The sequence below is a fragment of the Trachemys scripta genome, chromosome 2 (genome assembly GCF_013100865.1).
Source record: "Trachemys scripta elegans isolate TJP31775 chromosome 2, CAS_Tse_1.0, whole genome shotgun sequence".
NCBI lineage: Eukaryota > Metazoa > Chordata > Testudines > Emydidae > Trachemys > Trachemys scripta.
In genome coordinates this window covers 22208178-22225653 of record NC_048299.1, presented here as the reverse complement: position 1 = coordinate 22225653, position 17476 = coordinate 22208178, and the positions used below count along the sequence as shown (strand labels likewise).

The 17476-nt window shown below is 37.9% G+C and overlaps 1 protein-coding gene across 2 annotated transcripts in view; it reads left to right on the top strand.

Moving 5' to 3' along the window:
• The window catches only part of LARP4B (La ribonucleoprotein 4B), a 102427-nt gene that overhangs the window by 61614 nt on the left and 23337 nt on the right, over positions 1-17476 (top strand). For both annotated transcript variants that reach the window (XM_034760051.1, XM_034760050.1), the window contains exons 3-13: positions 71-218; positions 474-635; positions 3253-3334; positions 4298-4434; positions 4852-4955; positions 6744-6854; positions 7413-7466; positions 7549-7758; positions 11882-11988; positions 12652-12906; positions 14388-14433. In XM_034760051.1, the coding sequence (XP_034615942.1) occupies positions 71-218; positions 474-635; positions 3253-3334; positions 4298-4434; positions 4852-4955; positions 6744-6854; positions 7413-7466; positions 7549-7758; positions 11882-11988; positions 12652-12906; positions 14388-14433 (1416 nt within the window). The remainder of the gene's footprint in view (positions 1-70; positions 219-473; positions 636-3252; positions 3335-4297; positions 4435-4851; positions 4956-6743; positions 6855-7412; positions 7467-7548; positions 7759-11881; positions 11989-12651; positions 12907-14387; positions 14434-17476) is intronic.

The window sequence follows — 17476 nt, the reverse complement described above, 5'->3', positions numbered from 1 at the left end:
GGTTTCTTTTATGTCACATATATAAATGTGACTCATCTATAAAGTACATAATCCAAAATTTCTTTTGTAGGAGTCAACCAAGGTTTCTGAGTTAAATCCTAATGCAAAGGTATGGGGGAATCATATGTTACATTTGGAAGCTAGTGGTGCCACTGATGGTAGCGTGAACAAAACCTGGGAAGAAATACCTGACCATCCTCCAGATTCCTGCAAAGAAGGTATGAATAATAGTTTAAAAAGCTTCCGTTCTGGCTGAAGTAAACCCAGTCCAGAACTTCTGAGTAATGTCACAAATTTTCTGATGTAAGACATAAACATGAAAATGATTAAGAAAACAAGGGTATTCTCAGATTTCTTCCAGAATACAATTCTTTACTGAGGTTTATTTATATAAATCAGTTATTGCAAATGAAAGTTTAGACCTCCTTAATGAAAAATCCACTTCAGACATTTTCTTGTAATCCTTGCTACAGGACTGGATGCCAATGGTGATGGTGACAAAAAGCAGCAAAATGCAGTGTTAACAGAACTGCAAGAGCCAACGCTAACAGTTCCAGGGTCGGACCAAAGAGATATGAACCCTTTGGCTCTAGATAATTCTGAGTATGAATCAATACATGAAACCACCCAGACAGGTAGGAAAAGCAACTTTGTTTATGCTTCGATAGAAATTAATTGTAAACTCTTTATCTTGTAACTGAATAATGAACATATACAGTAGAACCTCAGTTGCAAATACCTCGGGAATGGAGGTTGTTTGTAACTCTGAAATGTTTGTAACTCTGAACAAAACATTATGGTAGTTCTTTCAAAAGTTTACATCTGAACATTGACTTAATACAGCTTTGAAACTTCACTATACAGAAGAAGAAGAATGCTGCTTTTAACCATCTTAATTTAAATAAAACAAGCACAGAAACAATTGCCTTGTCATCCTTTTTTTAACTTTCCCTTTATTTGTTTAGTAGTTCACGTTTAACACACTACTGTACTGTAGTTGCTTTTTTGTCTCCGCTGCTGCCTGATTGCATACTTCCGGTTCCAAATGAGGTGTGTGGTCAGTTCATAACTCTGGTGTTCATAAATCTGAGATTCTACTGTACTATATACAAACATCACAGGAAATAATCACTCTCGCTCGTCAAACTAAACATCTTACAGAATGTTTTCAAAATCTAAATTCTGTCAAAGTACAGTATTTTCCCTTAAAAATTAACATGCTAATATAAACATAGTCGGTTCTTGTACAATACTGCATTTTGTGGGTGTTAAATATCTACAATAAGTGTAGGTAGGTGAGCTAATAAGTGTCTAATACTTGTGTGAAGCAAAAGACAATATTAGTCGGTATAAAGACTTTTTTTAAAATATGAATTTTTCACTTATCCTAATGTGTTGCTTATCCTCTCTTTCGTTTGTCTTATGAAACTGTTTCACACAAACTCTTCTGAGTCCCCCTTGTTACAAGCTTCTTAATGAAGCTGTAAATTACCAAACTTTGTAGTGGTCTGTTTTAGTAAAGTTTTCAGACTACTGCAGCAGGGTCTTGCTATACTTACTGTTAACTAACTCTTTTTTTTAAGTATATATTATGATTATATAGCATAGTGTCAGGAATAGAGTCCAGTTCTGTTTAGTGGCATAACTAACAGCTTCAGGGATGGGGGGAAGGAAAGTGAAGAGAAATGGGTAAAGGTGAAGGAAGAAAAACAAGACTAATAATGGTGGTGGGTTCTAGAGATGAGCATATTTTTCCGCTGAATAGAAGAGATTACTAAACAGGCAGTAAACAGTAACTGAGCATTTAATTTATAGTATGTTTGGTCTTTGTACATACCTGCCATTGACCTCATTGGGAGTCTTCACTCTAGAGTGATTGTCGTATGTAGTCCTAAACTTGTACACTAGCCAAAAGGCAATAATTAGAAATGGAATTTGATCTTCTTGACACAGAGTTTGACATTCCTGGTCTAGGAGACACAAACTTAACCTTTTACAACGAGGGGGAAAATATATTGGCTGATCAGATGTGGCTGTAACCATTTGTACATCAATTACGTTTACAAAAATGGTACTATAAAATTGTGGTTTGAGTTACAACAACTACATCTTTCCTTCGGAGTTGTAGTGTTTGTGAATTTGGAACACGGTGGTGAGGGCATTGAGAACTGATCCATTTTCACCAAACTTCATTGGACTTCGGCCCCCTTCTGACAACAAAAAATACTACATGATCTCAGGAGAGGGCACCAAAACCTGAGCCGGCCCGAGCCCTGCCACCCCGAGGGGGAGGGAGGGGAAAAGTCGAAGGCCAAGAGCTTCACCCCGGGCAGGGCACCTGTAACTTGAGCCCCGCTGCCCAGGGCTGAAGCCCTCAGGCTTTGGCTTTACCATGGGGCTTGGGCTTCAGCTCTGGGCGGCTGGGTTCGGGTTACAGGCCCCCCGCCCGGGGGTGGTGGGGCTTGGTCTTTGGCTTCGGGCCTGGGCCCCAGCAAGTCTAACACCCTCCCTGGCAATCCCCATTGAAACAGTGTCGTGACCCACCTTGGGGTCCCAACCCACAGTTTGAGAACTGCTGATACTTCACTGCACTGCTTTCTTCCTATTTGCAAGGGGTTACTCAACCTTGAATTTACTTAAGTTTCTTTTCAGATGTGTAAGTGTGATAGAGGGGAAAACATAAAACCAAATCCAACTCAAGTATTTACATAACTTACCATAAAAAAAAAAACAACAACCAGGAGTCCTTGTGGCACCTTAGACTAACAAATTTATTTGGGCATAAGATTTCATGGTCTGGAACCTACTTCATCTAGCGAAAGCTCATGCCCAAATTGGTTAGTCTCGAAGGTGCCACTCCTCATTGTTTTTGCTGATACAGACTAACACGGCTACCACTCTGAAACCTGATACCTTACCATATGCTTCCAGCTCTTCTCTAAAGCTCTTCCAACTGCTTGTGTGCACAATGAGAGACTTAGATGACATCCAGACACGTTGCCTTATTAATCTTTTATATTCCTGATGTAGGGATTATTTATTCCTTACTTTTCTGATTGGTAGTCTTTTTTTTTTTTTTTTTTTTTTTATTTATTTTTCGTTTCTTTTTAATTTTGAAAGTTTAGGCTACAGCTGACCCTGGGTATGACATTTTGAAGAAGTTACTTTTAGTACTTTCCAGCAGAATTCACTTTTTAGATTTCACTGTTTCTATTCGATTTAATCATACAACTGTACATCTTCCATACTTAGGAGGAAATGACCAATTACAGCCAGAAGGTCAGGAAGACCTACGAGAAGTGCTTAAAAAAACACTGGAGTTCTGCTTATCTAGGTATGTATAATAATACGTAAATATGGGACATCATAAGATAGGTAGGATCCTATTATATATTACTTTCTGTCCCAAAGACGTGATGGGATCTCTATCTTCCAAAAGTAAAACTTAGTGGAAAGGAATAGCAATATTAGAGGAAATGATCCATAGAAAAAGTCCAGCATGTAATGCTACTGATATATTCTGTAGCTCAAATGGAAACAATGGATCCAGTGCAGAAATTACTGGATCAGGTGCTGCGGCCTGTGTTTTATATAGGAGGTCAACAGTAGTTGCTTCTGGCTTCTAAAATTCATGAATCTACTGTTCTAAAATTCATAACCCAGTTTTATTCATCATATCTTTGTACTACTTAACCTAAATTCACAAAAAAGGTAGTGAAGAGGATAGTGAAACTACTATGAAATAAATCAAATACAATTCATAAGATGGTCTGTTTCTGTACCAGAGGGCTTTGATATGCTTGTGCATTCTGCCTATGCATCTGTATTTGAGATGAAGTAAATAATTCCTTTCATCCTACATGGTTACAAAACTAATACAAGATGTTAACCCTTGAATTCCTGTGTTACCACTTAAAGTTAACATCCACTTACAATTGACCGTCCATTGAAATAGTGGAATTTTCAGGACCTTCCATATTCAGGAAGATGGATCACTTGCCTCTTCCAAGTATACCAGAACAATTTGTAGCAGTGAAATGGCTAATGGCTGGTGGTAATTCTAAAAATTTGTTTGAAGTGGAACAGCAAAATAATGGTGCTGAGTGGTTCTGATGGGAAAATGAGTGAAAATGTTCTCTCAAGATAAAGGATGCTGTAAGAATCTGGTACTTCCTACTTTATGGAGATGGCTATAACATTCCACTGTGGGAGTTTGTTGTCTTTGCAAATAATCCTTTTTGCCCATGATGAATTTAATGGGAAACCGGGATTAACAACTTATTTTTCCTTCCAACAGAGAGAATCTTGCCAGTGACATGTACCTTATATCACAGATGGACAGTGATCAGTATGTGCCAATAATGACAGTAGCAAACCTTGATCATGTCAAGAAACTCAGTACTGATATGGATTTGATTGTGGAAGTGCTGAGATGTAAGTAAATGGTGTATTTTGACAGCATTTTGTAGTTCATACTAAATGCTTTAGTACATACTAAATATTTGCAACTTAAATAAGGTCACTTAAAACTATTGAACATTAAGAATGTTCAGCCTTTCATCTAATGCTAACACATGCATATTTCAGTGCCTTAAACAGAATTTCATGGTTGCTAGTGTAGTTTTAATTAGATTAAGGGTCTATCTATACTGTGACAATTAGCATGTTTAAGATGTTTGGAAAGTAACCACATTTTACACTATGACCCTTTACACAAACAGGATCAAAATTGTTTAAAAACAGGTTTATGTAAACAGTGCAGGCAGATCTTAAGTGACTAGCACTTTCAGAGTGTAAAACTGCTTCACTTACTGTTTTTCTAAAACCAGACTTTTTTCCCTTTCCTCTTAGCATTGCCTTTAGTCCAAGTGGATGAGAAGGGAGAGAAAGTCAGGCCAAATCAGAATCGTTGCATTGTGATTTTACGTGAAGTACCAGAATCTACACCCATTGAAGTAAGGATATTGTAGTTCCATAAAACAAATAATGCTTCACCCTCTTGACTCAGGAATTAGCATTTTCCAGTTGATGATAAGAATATGGGATTTAACCTACTTTTTAACATTCCTAATGAGATTGCTAGACTTTGGTTTATAAAGTCCATTAGAATGATCTGTGGTGTTTCTCTGTAGAAATGCATGGTTTCAAGAACATTACAGTAAGACGTGTTTCACATGAACTTTTGTAACGGGCTAAAGCACTCAAACTGCTATTGAGACCATACAGAAATGCTTATAAATAGGTTTAAATGCTGGTCTCCCTCTATAGAACCATGTAGGTCCCTTACACAAGGGACCTATTCAGGTTAGGCAGGTGACCATGCCTCCACAATAGATCAGCAGAGTACTTCTCTAGGGCCTTCCTCAGCTTAGAATCTTCCTCCCTTAAAATACTCTCTGCTTGCCTTCTTTACAATATGTTCCAGCCTCTTTGCTCTGGGGCAAAACTAGTAAATGGATGAAATTGTGAAAAGGAAAAACTTCTAACAGAAAAAGTCACTGGTGAAGCTGGAAGCCCGTCCTTGTGAATGACTTCAAGCGTCAAAGCTTTTCTGTAGCACTGAGGCAATCAGCTTAATATACACTAGTTTGTTGGAAGGAGTGTTAGTGGTCCAGTGGATCTCTAATTATGGAACATGAAGAAAAATATTGGAGGGAGGGCGAACAAGGAGGGAGTGTTTCCCTATGCCTGAATAGTGAAGGAATTCAGTGCGTATCTTTGAAGCAGATTGGACTTGAGATAGTAGAAAGAAGATGGAGCAGCAGAGGGATCCTTAACTACTTCATTTTGGGGAGCAAGAAGGAGGCAGAGAGACTTAACACAGGACGGGAAAGCATAGGAATGAAAATGTACAAGAAAAATTCATGTTGAAAGGAATGAAATGTATTATTACTGAAGGAAAAAGTAATAGGAAATAACAATGGACTTTAAAATAAACAGAAGATATGGCAAGTCTTCCTTTCAATAGGCCAGCTATTTTAACTTTCAAAGTAGTTCGCGAAGAGAGACATTTCATGTGCATACAAAGTCCTTCCATGGATGTTTTCCCCCTGTCACCCATTTGCAGATTATCATAAGATGTATTGATGCTGAACTGTGTAGCTGATCTGCCTTGAACACTTGCAAAATAGCTGTGTGAACCACTGGCTTTAAAAACGGCCAAGACCTGTCAGAAGCCAAGTGCATAGTGTAGCTAAACACACTAGAAACTACAGTAGATGTTAATTGCATACATTTTCTAGCGTAATGGAAAATTGTACAAAGTCTGACCAAAATGTTCAAAGCCGCAGTCAGGTCTTCAGAGTCGCATCATGGTTCTGATATTGGCTTTTGGCTCTATGAAAAAGAGAATGGAATATTCTGTACCTTACGCAGTACAATTGTAAATTGACATTGAAAAGTATTTTCGCTTCTGTGCTGCCAAAATCCGCTATTTTGAGACAACAGAAATCCTGCATTTATTCTCAAATGAAAGCCCTCTAAATAGCTTTGTGCTCCTGTTTTTAAACACTACTTAGAAGAAAAATTCCAGTATGGCCTTGGTAATGCAACATTTCATATTCCTTTATATTAAAAGTAAACTTTAAGATTAAGCATTACTGCGAGTATTTTAATCTCTCTCAGTTCTTAGTCTAGCAAGCTGAAAAGCATTTTTATTCTTTTTGTTTCTTACCAGTAGTTCACATTCAAAGTTCTACACTTCACCTTTCTTTTCATCCATTTCCCCCCCAACCTTTTCTTAGGAGGTTGAAGCGCTCTTCAGGGGAGATAATTTGCCTAAATTTATCAACTGTGAGTTTGCCTATAATGACAATTGGTTCATTACATTTGAGTCAGAAGCTGATGCACAGCAGGTAACAACTTTTTTTTTTTCTCAGATGTAAAATAGTTACACAGTCTTTAGGATGTTTCAGGGTAATAGCAAATCCGGGTGGGCAAAAATCCATACGTAATAGAAATTTTTTGTGAATATTTCTAGTCAAAGAAATACTGCTAAACCTCCAGTTAAAAGTCTGATGTTAGGTAAACATAACCAGTAAGAACTTTATCTTGTGTGCATATGTTCTGGTTTCCTGTGAAATACTTTAACTTTACTACAAATGGTGATATTCTGTAGCATAATAATCTTGAAGCATCACCGTATCTTAAGAAATAAAATATTGATTTAGACTTTCTAAATGCCTTTTTAAAAAGCTGTGTAATTCTATATCAAATTTAACTTCAATGACTGAAGTGTTCTCACTTGCATTGACTGTTCATGCAATTACTTACCTCCATTTAGTACTGGTGATACTTCAAATATAGCAATAGTTCTTGGTTTATCAAAACTCCTTTAATACTAGTTGTTGTGTTAAATTAATATTCATAATGGATATTTGACCACTTTTTTTTACAAATGTCAATTTTATAAGGCTTACAGATACCTTAGAGAAGAAGTGAAAACTTTCCAAGGAAAACCAATTAAGGTAAATAAAGCTGTTTGTACTGTTTTATTTACTATTAACATAATAGGTTGGTATACTTAAGTAATCTAACTCTATCTTGCAGGCAAGGATAAAAGCAAAGGCAATAGCTATAAATACATTTTTGCCAAAGAATGGATATAGACCTCTGGACATGAACCTCTACACACAACAGCGTTATACAGCATCCTTTTATTTACCTCCAGTATATAGTCCCCAACAGCAGTTTCCTCTGTACAGCTTAATTGCTCCACAGACCTGGTCTACGACACACAGCTATCTTGATCCAACATTGGTAAGTGTTTAGGAGTATGAGAAGCATTTGTCTACAGCTGCTGCATGTTTAATTGTTTCAGGAAGAGTGTTTAGCATTCAGTTTGAAGGACTGCATGTGGGAGGTCACAATCTAAGTTCCACTCTTCTGATTGTATGTGGTGTGGGTTTTTCTTGAAAATGGACATTGGCAGTCCATATTTTGGAGTATGAGAGCCTCTCTTTGAAAGAGGCATCTGGTTTCTTCTATTTTAAATAAAGAAAGGGAGGCTTCAGAAGTTACTTTCCTCATGCTTTAAATTCAAATAGGGTTTTTTGTTTTAAAGGTTAGACACTTATGAATCCTCCTCTCAGTAATAGTATTAAATACTTTTTTAAAAGTAATCTTCATAGCATATGTGTATGAGTGTATTTATAAATCCACTTCAATATTATGTGTGGAAAGCACCTAACAGGGCTAGTTGAGAGGGGATAATCTAGCGCATCAGTTTAAAATTTAAGATTTTTCTCTTGCAAGGTTAATGTGCCCTATTTGACATATCCTGACAGTTGCAAAACTAACATCTTTATCAACAATTCTTAAACCTAATAATAATCTCTAAGGAAGTACAGATTTAAAGAAATCTTACATTTTCTATATTCAAAACTAGCAGCAGCCTTAGGTTTACGTTGCTAGTGCAGTCACATTAGCTACTTGACAGACCCCACATTCTATGTATTCTACTGTCTTTCTTCCCCCCCACTTACTCTTGCATCAGCATTCATGTCACACTCCCTGGCAGTACCCAGCCCAAGTCAGGGAAGCTAATGATCCAACCAGCAGACCAAATTTGGTGATGAATCCTGGTTATGGGCCAACTGAGGCATGTTGTACATAGGTGAAGAAGGTGTGACTTAGTGCCATATCAGAATTACTTCAGCAAGCTCCGTTCTCCACTTGTGCTTCTTGTTTGGGCAGTTGTATTCATGCATGCAGCTTTTTGTGCACTCACTGGCTATGGAGTGTCATTGATTGGTCGGGGCCAGGGTTGTCACAAGTGGAACCATCCTTCCACCCTCATATCTATCTTTAATTGAGGTTAAAATAAACTAGGGTAGCAGTGCTCAAAATTAGAAAGACTATTTAGAAATCTTGGCAAACGATTAAAGTCTCCTTGAACGAACTCCCTGTGTATTGAAAGGCAAGATAATTAGGAAGTTGTGGTGAACACATTTGACACAGGGAAAGCAGCCAGAACCCTTTGCAGTTGGTGTTTAAAAGGAGCTATAGAATGGGGAGGAGACTTGATGGAGTGCACCGTTCATCTCTGGACACCCATGTCCTGATTAAGTAACACCTAGAAACTTGTTTGTGGGTTGTTGTTTTTCGTGTGTGTGTTTTTTGTTTTTGTTTTGGAGATATGGACAAATGAAGACTCAGTAATGGCAGTAAGTGTACCACTTTTAAGCACGGTCACATTCTTGGTGTCCAACAGTATCACCGGTTATGTCAAAGTCAAAAGCATGTTGAGGGTTCCATTAGAATTGGAAGGAAAAGACATTCCATGAATGGAAAACGATGATCATAATGAAATGTTTTCAAACTAAGGGCCCTTCTGAGGAAAGGGTATTGATCATTTAAAAGACTATCTCTTAAAGATTTGATTTGAACTAACCTGAATAACCATTTATTTACCTCGTGCATTTCACTCAGTTTGGACAACAAAAAATACTTGACTTTCTGGTTCTTCACAACTAGTGCCATGTTGCAGTGTTTGGATTACAAACGCTGTAACTTCAGAGCAAGACTTTTTCACTGAATCTTCACTTGTATTAATAGACTTTGTAAAATCTTTAATTACCTAAATTTGAAGCCTAAAGTATTGAACAGTGTCACTTTTTTAATCCCTTGGTGATGATGGCCTGTTTGCTGGCATTTTATTTTATGCTAACAGTAAGTTGTGGTGTGAAAATTGCACTGTTAAATTTCAATTGTCAGTGTTTTGTGATGCTCTTCGCATTTCCAGACAATGCTTTTTCTGTTTATATATAATTTTCAGTTGACATAATGTAGCCTCCAATTCTTTGAGAAGGACTTGGCACTGTTAAGCATTTATGTAGTACTCTTTTCATAGCTGTTTGAAAGTTAATTCTCAAATCATCTTGCTGATGCCAGTATTAATTGAGACTATGGTCGTACTGTTACCACATTCAGTGGTGGGTTGTTGGGGTTTTTTTTTTTGTTTTTTGTTCTTGAGCAACAAACTTTATTTTGAACTAATTAGGCAGGAAAGACAATTTTCTTGGTGCTTGTGCCATTGTAAGAAGTAAGCTTAAATTTGGGTTTAAATTTTTAACTAAAACTATTATTAGTATGCTCAATGATAGAGGGAACATTAGGAGGTGGACAGGAATAGTAAAAAATAAGTCTAAAATTTAAGAGTCGTACTTTGACTTTGGTAGCTCCCATTCAGTAAGCATTCTATTATGTCCTCATTTTCATATTGGGAGCAAGACCAACAGTAATACACCTGTAGAGTGGTGCCGTACAACATGAAAAATTAGCGGGTTCCTGTAGCAGACTTTTGGTAAGATTTTCTCAGCAAGCTCCTCAGAAGATGAGGAAGAGATCTAACATATGGAGAAACCTGTAAGCAAAAGGTTGCTAGCCTTGACAGTCAACATGTTTTGTATACATTAGTAATATTGTATTTGACTAAACTTACTTTAAGAGATCGTGTCTGAAGTACTGATATGTGATTACTATTGTTGAATGCTTGTAGTATTAAATAGGTCAATGTATATTAACTGATTAAATAGTAGTTTCCTTGGCATACTGAATAAATTTAACTTACCTGTTTTACTGTCTTTTGCATATTCAATGAAGATTTGTGCCCACTTCTTAAAAGTTGTACTAACGAGCTAACTGACCATTCCAATAGTTACTGTGAACTCTGAACAAAAGTTTTTTTTACACCGTCCATAATTTTCAAATATGGATGTCAGCACTGTTCAAAATCATTTGTGCGTCAACATAGCAATCACAACTATTTTTACCTTCAAACGGCTAAAACGTGAGATGTGATTGTATCCTCCTATTTGGCACACTTGAAAATGAGTATTGGAAAGTGAGCTTATTTTACCACCACCAAAAAATGTAACATGAATCTATAATGTATTGTGCAGTGGGACGGAGTAACAAGGTACTAGAAATACCAAATTGGGATGTTGGGGCATAATATTATCCGTTTTGTTTCCTATTACCTTTTTACACTGTGCTACCTAATACTATTCCTCTTCCAAAGCTAAATGGCTTCATGTCCTCCTTCCACACATCTCATTCTTCTCTGTGGCTGTTCACTCCTGGAACTCCCTTCCTGACCCTGTCTGTCATGCATCCAGCCTTGCCTTAAACGTCTTTATCAAAATGCACTTATTCCATGGGGCTAACACTTTAATCTCCCTCAAGTTATCTTTGAATCCAAACCAGTAAGGGGGGAAACTCCTAATCTTCGTGAAGCATGAATTAGTTACTTAAATAGCCATGAAAGCCTATTGCTGTAGTCTTCTTCCTACCCCAGCTGAATGTTGTCGCCGTCTTGACGTAAACTCTTTGGGACATGGACACCGTTTTACTAGTCTGTAAAGCTCCATGCATGTTCTAATGCTTTAGAATTTCGGAAACATATCTTAGGCCACATAAGGGAGAAAATTATATTAATATTACAAATAAATTTTACTGTGGTCTCCAGTTGTCATCTTTTGAGCATGCGTAATGGCTGTTTATAAACTTCCTCTTGAATGAGTTTGTCATGCATGCACTGGCCAAAAAATGTTCTCTTGTTACACAATCTTAAACTAAAATGAAAAAATAAAATCCTTTTTGGAATACTGCCCTGCGTAGAATGACATGGGATATAGGTTTAAAAAATAACTTTAGACATTCAGAACAAGCAAAGAGGACTAGATCTTAGAAATAAAGGGAATTAACCTCCAAATTTCTTTCTTTAAAGAATATCATAGTTGCTATTTTGACAAACCCGTGGAGGTTCAAGACCTTTAGTATAAGCAAGTATTTAATTTTCCACTCTGAAAATAAACAGTCAATTTGGCTATATAGTATGTAATCTACAAATGTATGTCCACACAATGTTTTTATTCTCTAGGTAACGCCATTTCCCAATGCTGGATTTATCAATGGCTTTACATCACCAACCTTCAAGCCCCCTGCTTCTCCATTGACTTCACTCAGACAGTATCCTCCCAGAAGCAGGCAAGTTCAACCAAATAAAAATGTATATAATCATTTTTTAAAGTATCTGTATTCCAGGAGTTCTGCAAGTTACTTTATTCTTCATAGCTTAACAAAAATCTTTAACTTGCAAAGTGCACACTAAATTAAACTTGCTGTAAAATAAAATATGGCCAGATGATACTTACTGATTTCAACATAAAGAGACAGCAATATTAAAAGTGATTGATTGCACTGCTGTCTCATAGCTCTGAACTGGTCTGCTATGTGCATGATCAGAGTTTGGCTTCTTAACTTTGTAACATTTTCAGTGGCAGCTTGGATCTTTCTGTAATGCAGATTACTAAAATTGTTTTTCTGGACTGGTTTGCCACTTCAGCTCTGGACATTCTATTTGGAATGTCTTTCATGAAGTCCTTGGTTGCAATTACACTATTTGAAATATAATTATCAGCAGATTTATTCATTATATATTTAAGTTTAGAATAGTTTTAATCAAGCACTAAGTTAGAATAGAAGTTCCAAGGTTTAATTTTGCTAAAAATCCTTTACATGTATCCAAATGAAAATCCATCTCTCTATTTTTAAGAGGGTGATCAATTTATAAGGATTATATAAATATACAATAAAGTGCTAAGCCATTCATGTAACCATTTTTTAATACAATGTATTCCTGATTTGTAGGAATCCTAGCAAATCACATCTACGGCACACCATACCCAATGCAGAAAGGGGACCTGGGCTTCTAGACAGTCCTACAATATTCAACTTTTCTGCTGATCGTTTAATTAATGGTGTCAGGAGTCCACAGACAAGGCAGCCGGGGCAAAACAGGACACGGATGCAAAATACTACTACAAGTTATACCAAGAGGGATATAGGAACTGGACGAATGGAACAGACTAATATTGACTCTTCCCCTGGTTTAGGAAGAGGAAGGTGAGAGATTTTAACAGTTCATATAAATAAAATGTGGTCTGCTTCTGAGTATTTATTTGTATACACAAGAGTAAACACTTGTAAAAACAGGAGTAACATTAAAAGAGCAATATTTAATTATAGCTATGTCTTTTCAATATAATTCAGGCTCTGACAGAGAATTTTTTCTCTGACCATGTTCAGTTGATTAACTAATACATTAATGTTAAATAACAGAGGTAACCTGTTGTGGCTGTAAAATGTTGAAGTTCTAACCTCTTTTGTGTTCGTTTTTGACTTGTGCTAAAATCATCTGTTTACTAAAATTATATAAGTGTTCTATGGCTTATAGAATCTCCAGGAAATATTTAAATGGGAGCCCAGTTTAAGTGCATTGGTTTTCTTAAGTGACTGTTTAAAAATGGCACTTTCAGTTGGTCCTGCTTACTGTGTTCAGTCGTAACTGCAAGATTGGGTGAAATAGTTAACACACTGCACTCAGTCTAGTACTGTAGATAATTCACCTAGGAATATGTGAGCGGGATTGTATCCCAGCTAACACATAATATAGTTACCTTATATACTCGTTCCTAAGCCAAATATTTTTGGTTAAAAAGTGACGCATCAAAGAGGGGATTGGCTTATAAATGGGTCTACACCAAAATTTGATGATTTTAAACTCTATGGCAGGGATCGGCAACCTTTGGCACACAGCTCGCCAGGGTAAGCCCTGGTGGGTCGGGCTGGTTTGTTTATCTGCCCTGTCCACAGGTTCGGCCAATCGCGGCTCCCGCTGGGCGCGGTTCGCCACTCCAGGCCAATGGGGGTGGCACGAAGTGGCGGCCAGCACATCTCTTGGCCTGCGCCGCTTCCCGCCGCCCCCATTGGCCTGGAGCAGTGAACTGCACCCAGTGGGAGCCGTGATCGGGTGAACCTGCGGACACGGCAGGTAAACAAACCCACCTGGCCCGCCAGAGTACCTACCCCGGCAAGCTGCATGCCAAAGGTTGCCAATCCCTGCTCTATGGAATCATTGAATTGAATCTCTAATACATTGTCATTTTGTTAACCTGGGGCATCTGCCGGCATGGAGCCCCTCAACTCCCTGTGGCCATGGTTCTCTACTCCCAGCCAATGGGAGCTGCAGGAAGTGGCGCGTGCCCTTGTTTATTGGATGATTTTGGGTGTCCCTGAGACTTCCTGATAGTTTTAGATAGTTGTACTTTGAACAGGGGAATTCTTTGATTTTAAAAAAAAAAGGGGGGGGGAGGGAGAGTAGTTTTGTCTTGGGTAAACTTCGTGCTTTTTTTCTAGTATTTTGTATGAAGCTTTTCTTCAATCATGTTTCCTCTTAATTCTTACTAGTCACGGTCTCTAAAACAATGACTTGTATAATAAGCCTTTAGCATGAGGGTGACTGTACTAAGGTAATTCAAAAATAAATTATTTTTATATCACATCTAGGCAAAGTTCTGATGTTAATTGTATGTTCTCTCTTCTAGGAAAAATTCATATGGCTATCGAAAGAAAAGGGAGGACAAGTTTACAGTGAGTGTTGTGAAATATGGGTAACAAAAAAGAACTTGATATCAAGATTACCATGAAGAATAACTGATAAGGCTTAAATAAGATGTTGCACAAGAAAGCATGCATTCTAATAGTAAACTAAAGATAACTGCCTGTTTTTGTTAAGGAAAATGCATCTAAATCCACATTAGAATACACCACGTAATGAACACCAAATACCTGGGAGGAGGGGGGGGGCATCTGATTATTAATGCATAAGGTTTGAGAGAATTTGAAATGCCACGTTTTTTAATGATACATTACTCGCATTCTTACTGCTTGTGATGATACTTCGTCTGAATGCCTGTATATTTAAACTTCCAGGGAGAGTTGACAAAGTACGTACAAAGATTCCTTGAGATTCAGACATGCCTCATTTGGAACTTGAAAATCACTAATGCACCATAGTAGAATTAAGAGTTAAAGAATTTAGTTATCTTACAGTGATTAATTCATGTGCAATATCAATGGTATAACTGGAACACCTGTTAAAATGATTGTAGTATGATTCAGCTCTAAAAACATCTTTGTAGAGAAGAAGCTGTTAAAGTGCTTCTAAAGTTGGCAAGGGGTGAAATCAGATGGATTTCAGAGGGAACACCACACAAAACACCTCATTTCAGACACTAGTGAGCTCCTTTTATGATGGGTGGTTTATGAGCATAGTTGCCATTTACATAAAACTCAAGGAGTGGGATTTGAATGTGGCCTGCACTAACAGTATTGAAAGTTACCAAAAAATGCTGTTAATCTGTAACTTAATACAACTTTAATTTTAGGCATAAATAAAACATCAGACTTGAAGTTTGAAAAGCTTGGGCTTACACCAAAAAATAATTTTACAGTCAGTATCTGTAACTCTGTTGTGGGACCTGAGATTTGATTTAACTTTATACCCACAGCCTTTCCCTCAATTCACTAATTTAAAACTTCATTGCCATACCCCATTTGACCACTGTTGCAACACAGTTTCTTGGTAGATGACTTCATGAAGTTTTACCTTTTTTTTTTTTTTTTTTTTTTTTTCGTGACATTATTACTGCAGAACTTTACTGAAGGAGGTGGCCTCTGCATAGTCCCACTTGTGGGATTAGTGCCTCGTGGCATTGAGCTGTGGAATCTTCTAGACAGCAGGGTCTGTTAGTTAAAGCCCCTCCCAGAAATTCATATGGTATAAAAGAGAGAATGGGCCCAGCTGCCCTTCAGTTGTTTTTAGCAGACAAATGTGCAATGGTCTTGGATTACACTTGGTGTCCTTGGTGCTTCCCTTTCTTTTTCTTCTGTCCTTTCAGTTGCTGCTTACATTTTAGATTGACAGGTTGGTACAGGTTTGTTTAGTTAGCAGAACAAAGGAGAAATGGTACCCATTAGGCACAGGTACTGTCTGGACGACCTCAGGAGAGCCACCTCATTCACTCCTGCTCATGGCAGTGAATCTTCAGGCCCAGTTGACTAATTCTGGCATCAGATGTCCAGCATCAGCTTTACTAGCTAAGGTGGTGTTTCTGACACCAACTCCCCAGTAGGACCTGGACCTTTTTCAGCTCTGAAACTGTTCAGCTGAGTTCCCTAACCAACATGTCTGGATAACACCACTGATACCTTGTAAGCTGTTTTTGGGCCCAGATTTGATGTGGCTGTTGTACCTATTAAGTCTCATTCAAAGTCCTGCACCACTTAATGGCTCTGAAAATGTCTGATTTCTAATCATGTGCTGGTGCCATGACTTTGAAACTGTCCAAGACCATTATTGCTTGGAGACATCTAGTTTACAAACACTATGGCCTGTCTCAGAAACAAAGCAGCAACACTTCAGACCTTTTCTGAAGTAGTCTTTGCTATCAGCCATTGCTGGATCACTGTAGCTGTATGTTTGTCCTGCTTATATGCAGTCAGCCGCACACTGACAATCCTGCGAGCTTCTAGAAGAAAGCAATTTAAATATATTATTTAAAAAAAAAAAAAAGTGGCAACTGTTCTTCAGACCCCACTGCTTCGGCATCAAAAATCTTGATTCTGACTGGATTGGTCTCTTGGGTACTGCATTGCCAGTGCTTTAGTCCTGGAATCTCTGCTGCTGCCTTCATCTGCTAAGTATAGCAGGCAATCTATTTCAAGTACAGATGCAGTATCAATGGTATAACTGGAACACCTATTAAAATGAGTCAGAACTCGGATTGTAATTTGTTTCAGCTCTAAAAACATTTTTGAAGAGAAAAAGCCTCTAAGGTACATCGAAAGTCGGCCCGGGGTGAAATGAGATGGATTTCAGAGGGAACACCACACCAAGAAACAAACCTGATTTCAGATCTTTCTATGCTAGATAGAGCACAGTGGCAGTATCATGCTGTCATACTGTGTTAAATTTACCAGAATCTGAGTGCTCAGGTAGTGACAGTGTCCAGTGGGAAAACTCTTAATGTGTAAATCTGGGATTCCCAGTTGAGATTAGTAACACCAGTTCCTTGGAGTTACTGGTGTGTAGTGCTATACCTCAGCCATACAGCACATGGACATGGCCACCTGTAAGGCGATGTTGGCATATATTTCACATATTTTCACAAGACAGACTTCAGCCCTGCTGTATTCACCCAACTAACCACAAGCATCCATGGGGTATTTCTTTTTAAATCAAGAAAGAGTACTCTGCTGTCCTGACCCTATCGGTCTCAGACATCAGTCATTCAATGTCAGTACTTAAACTGGTCCACAGACTGGCTCCTTAGCTAGGTACCTGCTACCTTTATCCAGACTACATCTGGGACCTGCATTGGGGCCAGGGTGCTCCCTGATTATAAAGAGGCTACCCCTTCTTGATATTTACTCCAGAGTCACTCAGGTCATTCCAGATGCATAAAATGAAGGTAACATGCTCATCAGGAAAATGTTTAGATTTCCCTGATCTACAATAATATTTCCAAATGGTGAACTTGGTGGTTTGCCTTTTTATTCAGCCTCTTCGAGGTTTGTGAACTTTATAGAAGGTGAAAGTTCCACACTAGCATTCTGGAGTTAAAAGCTGTTG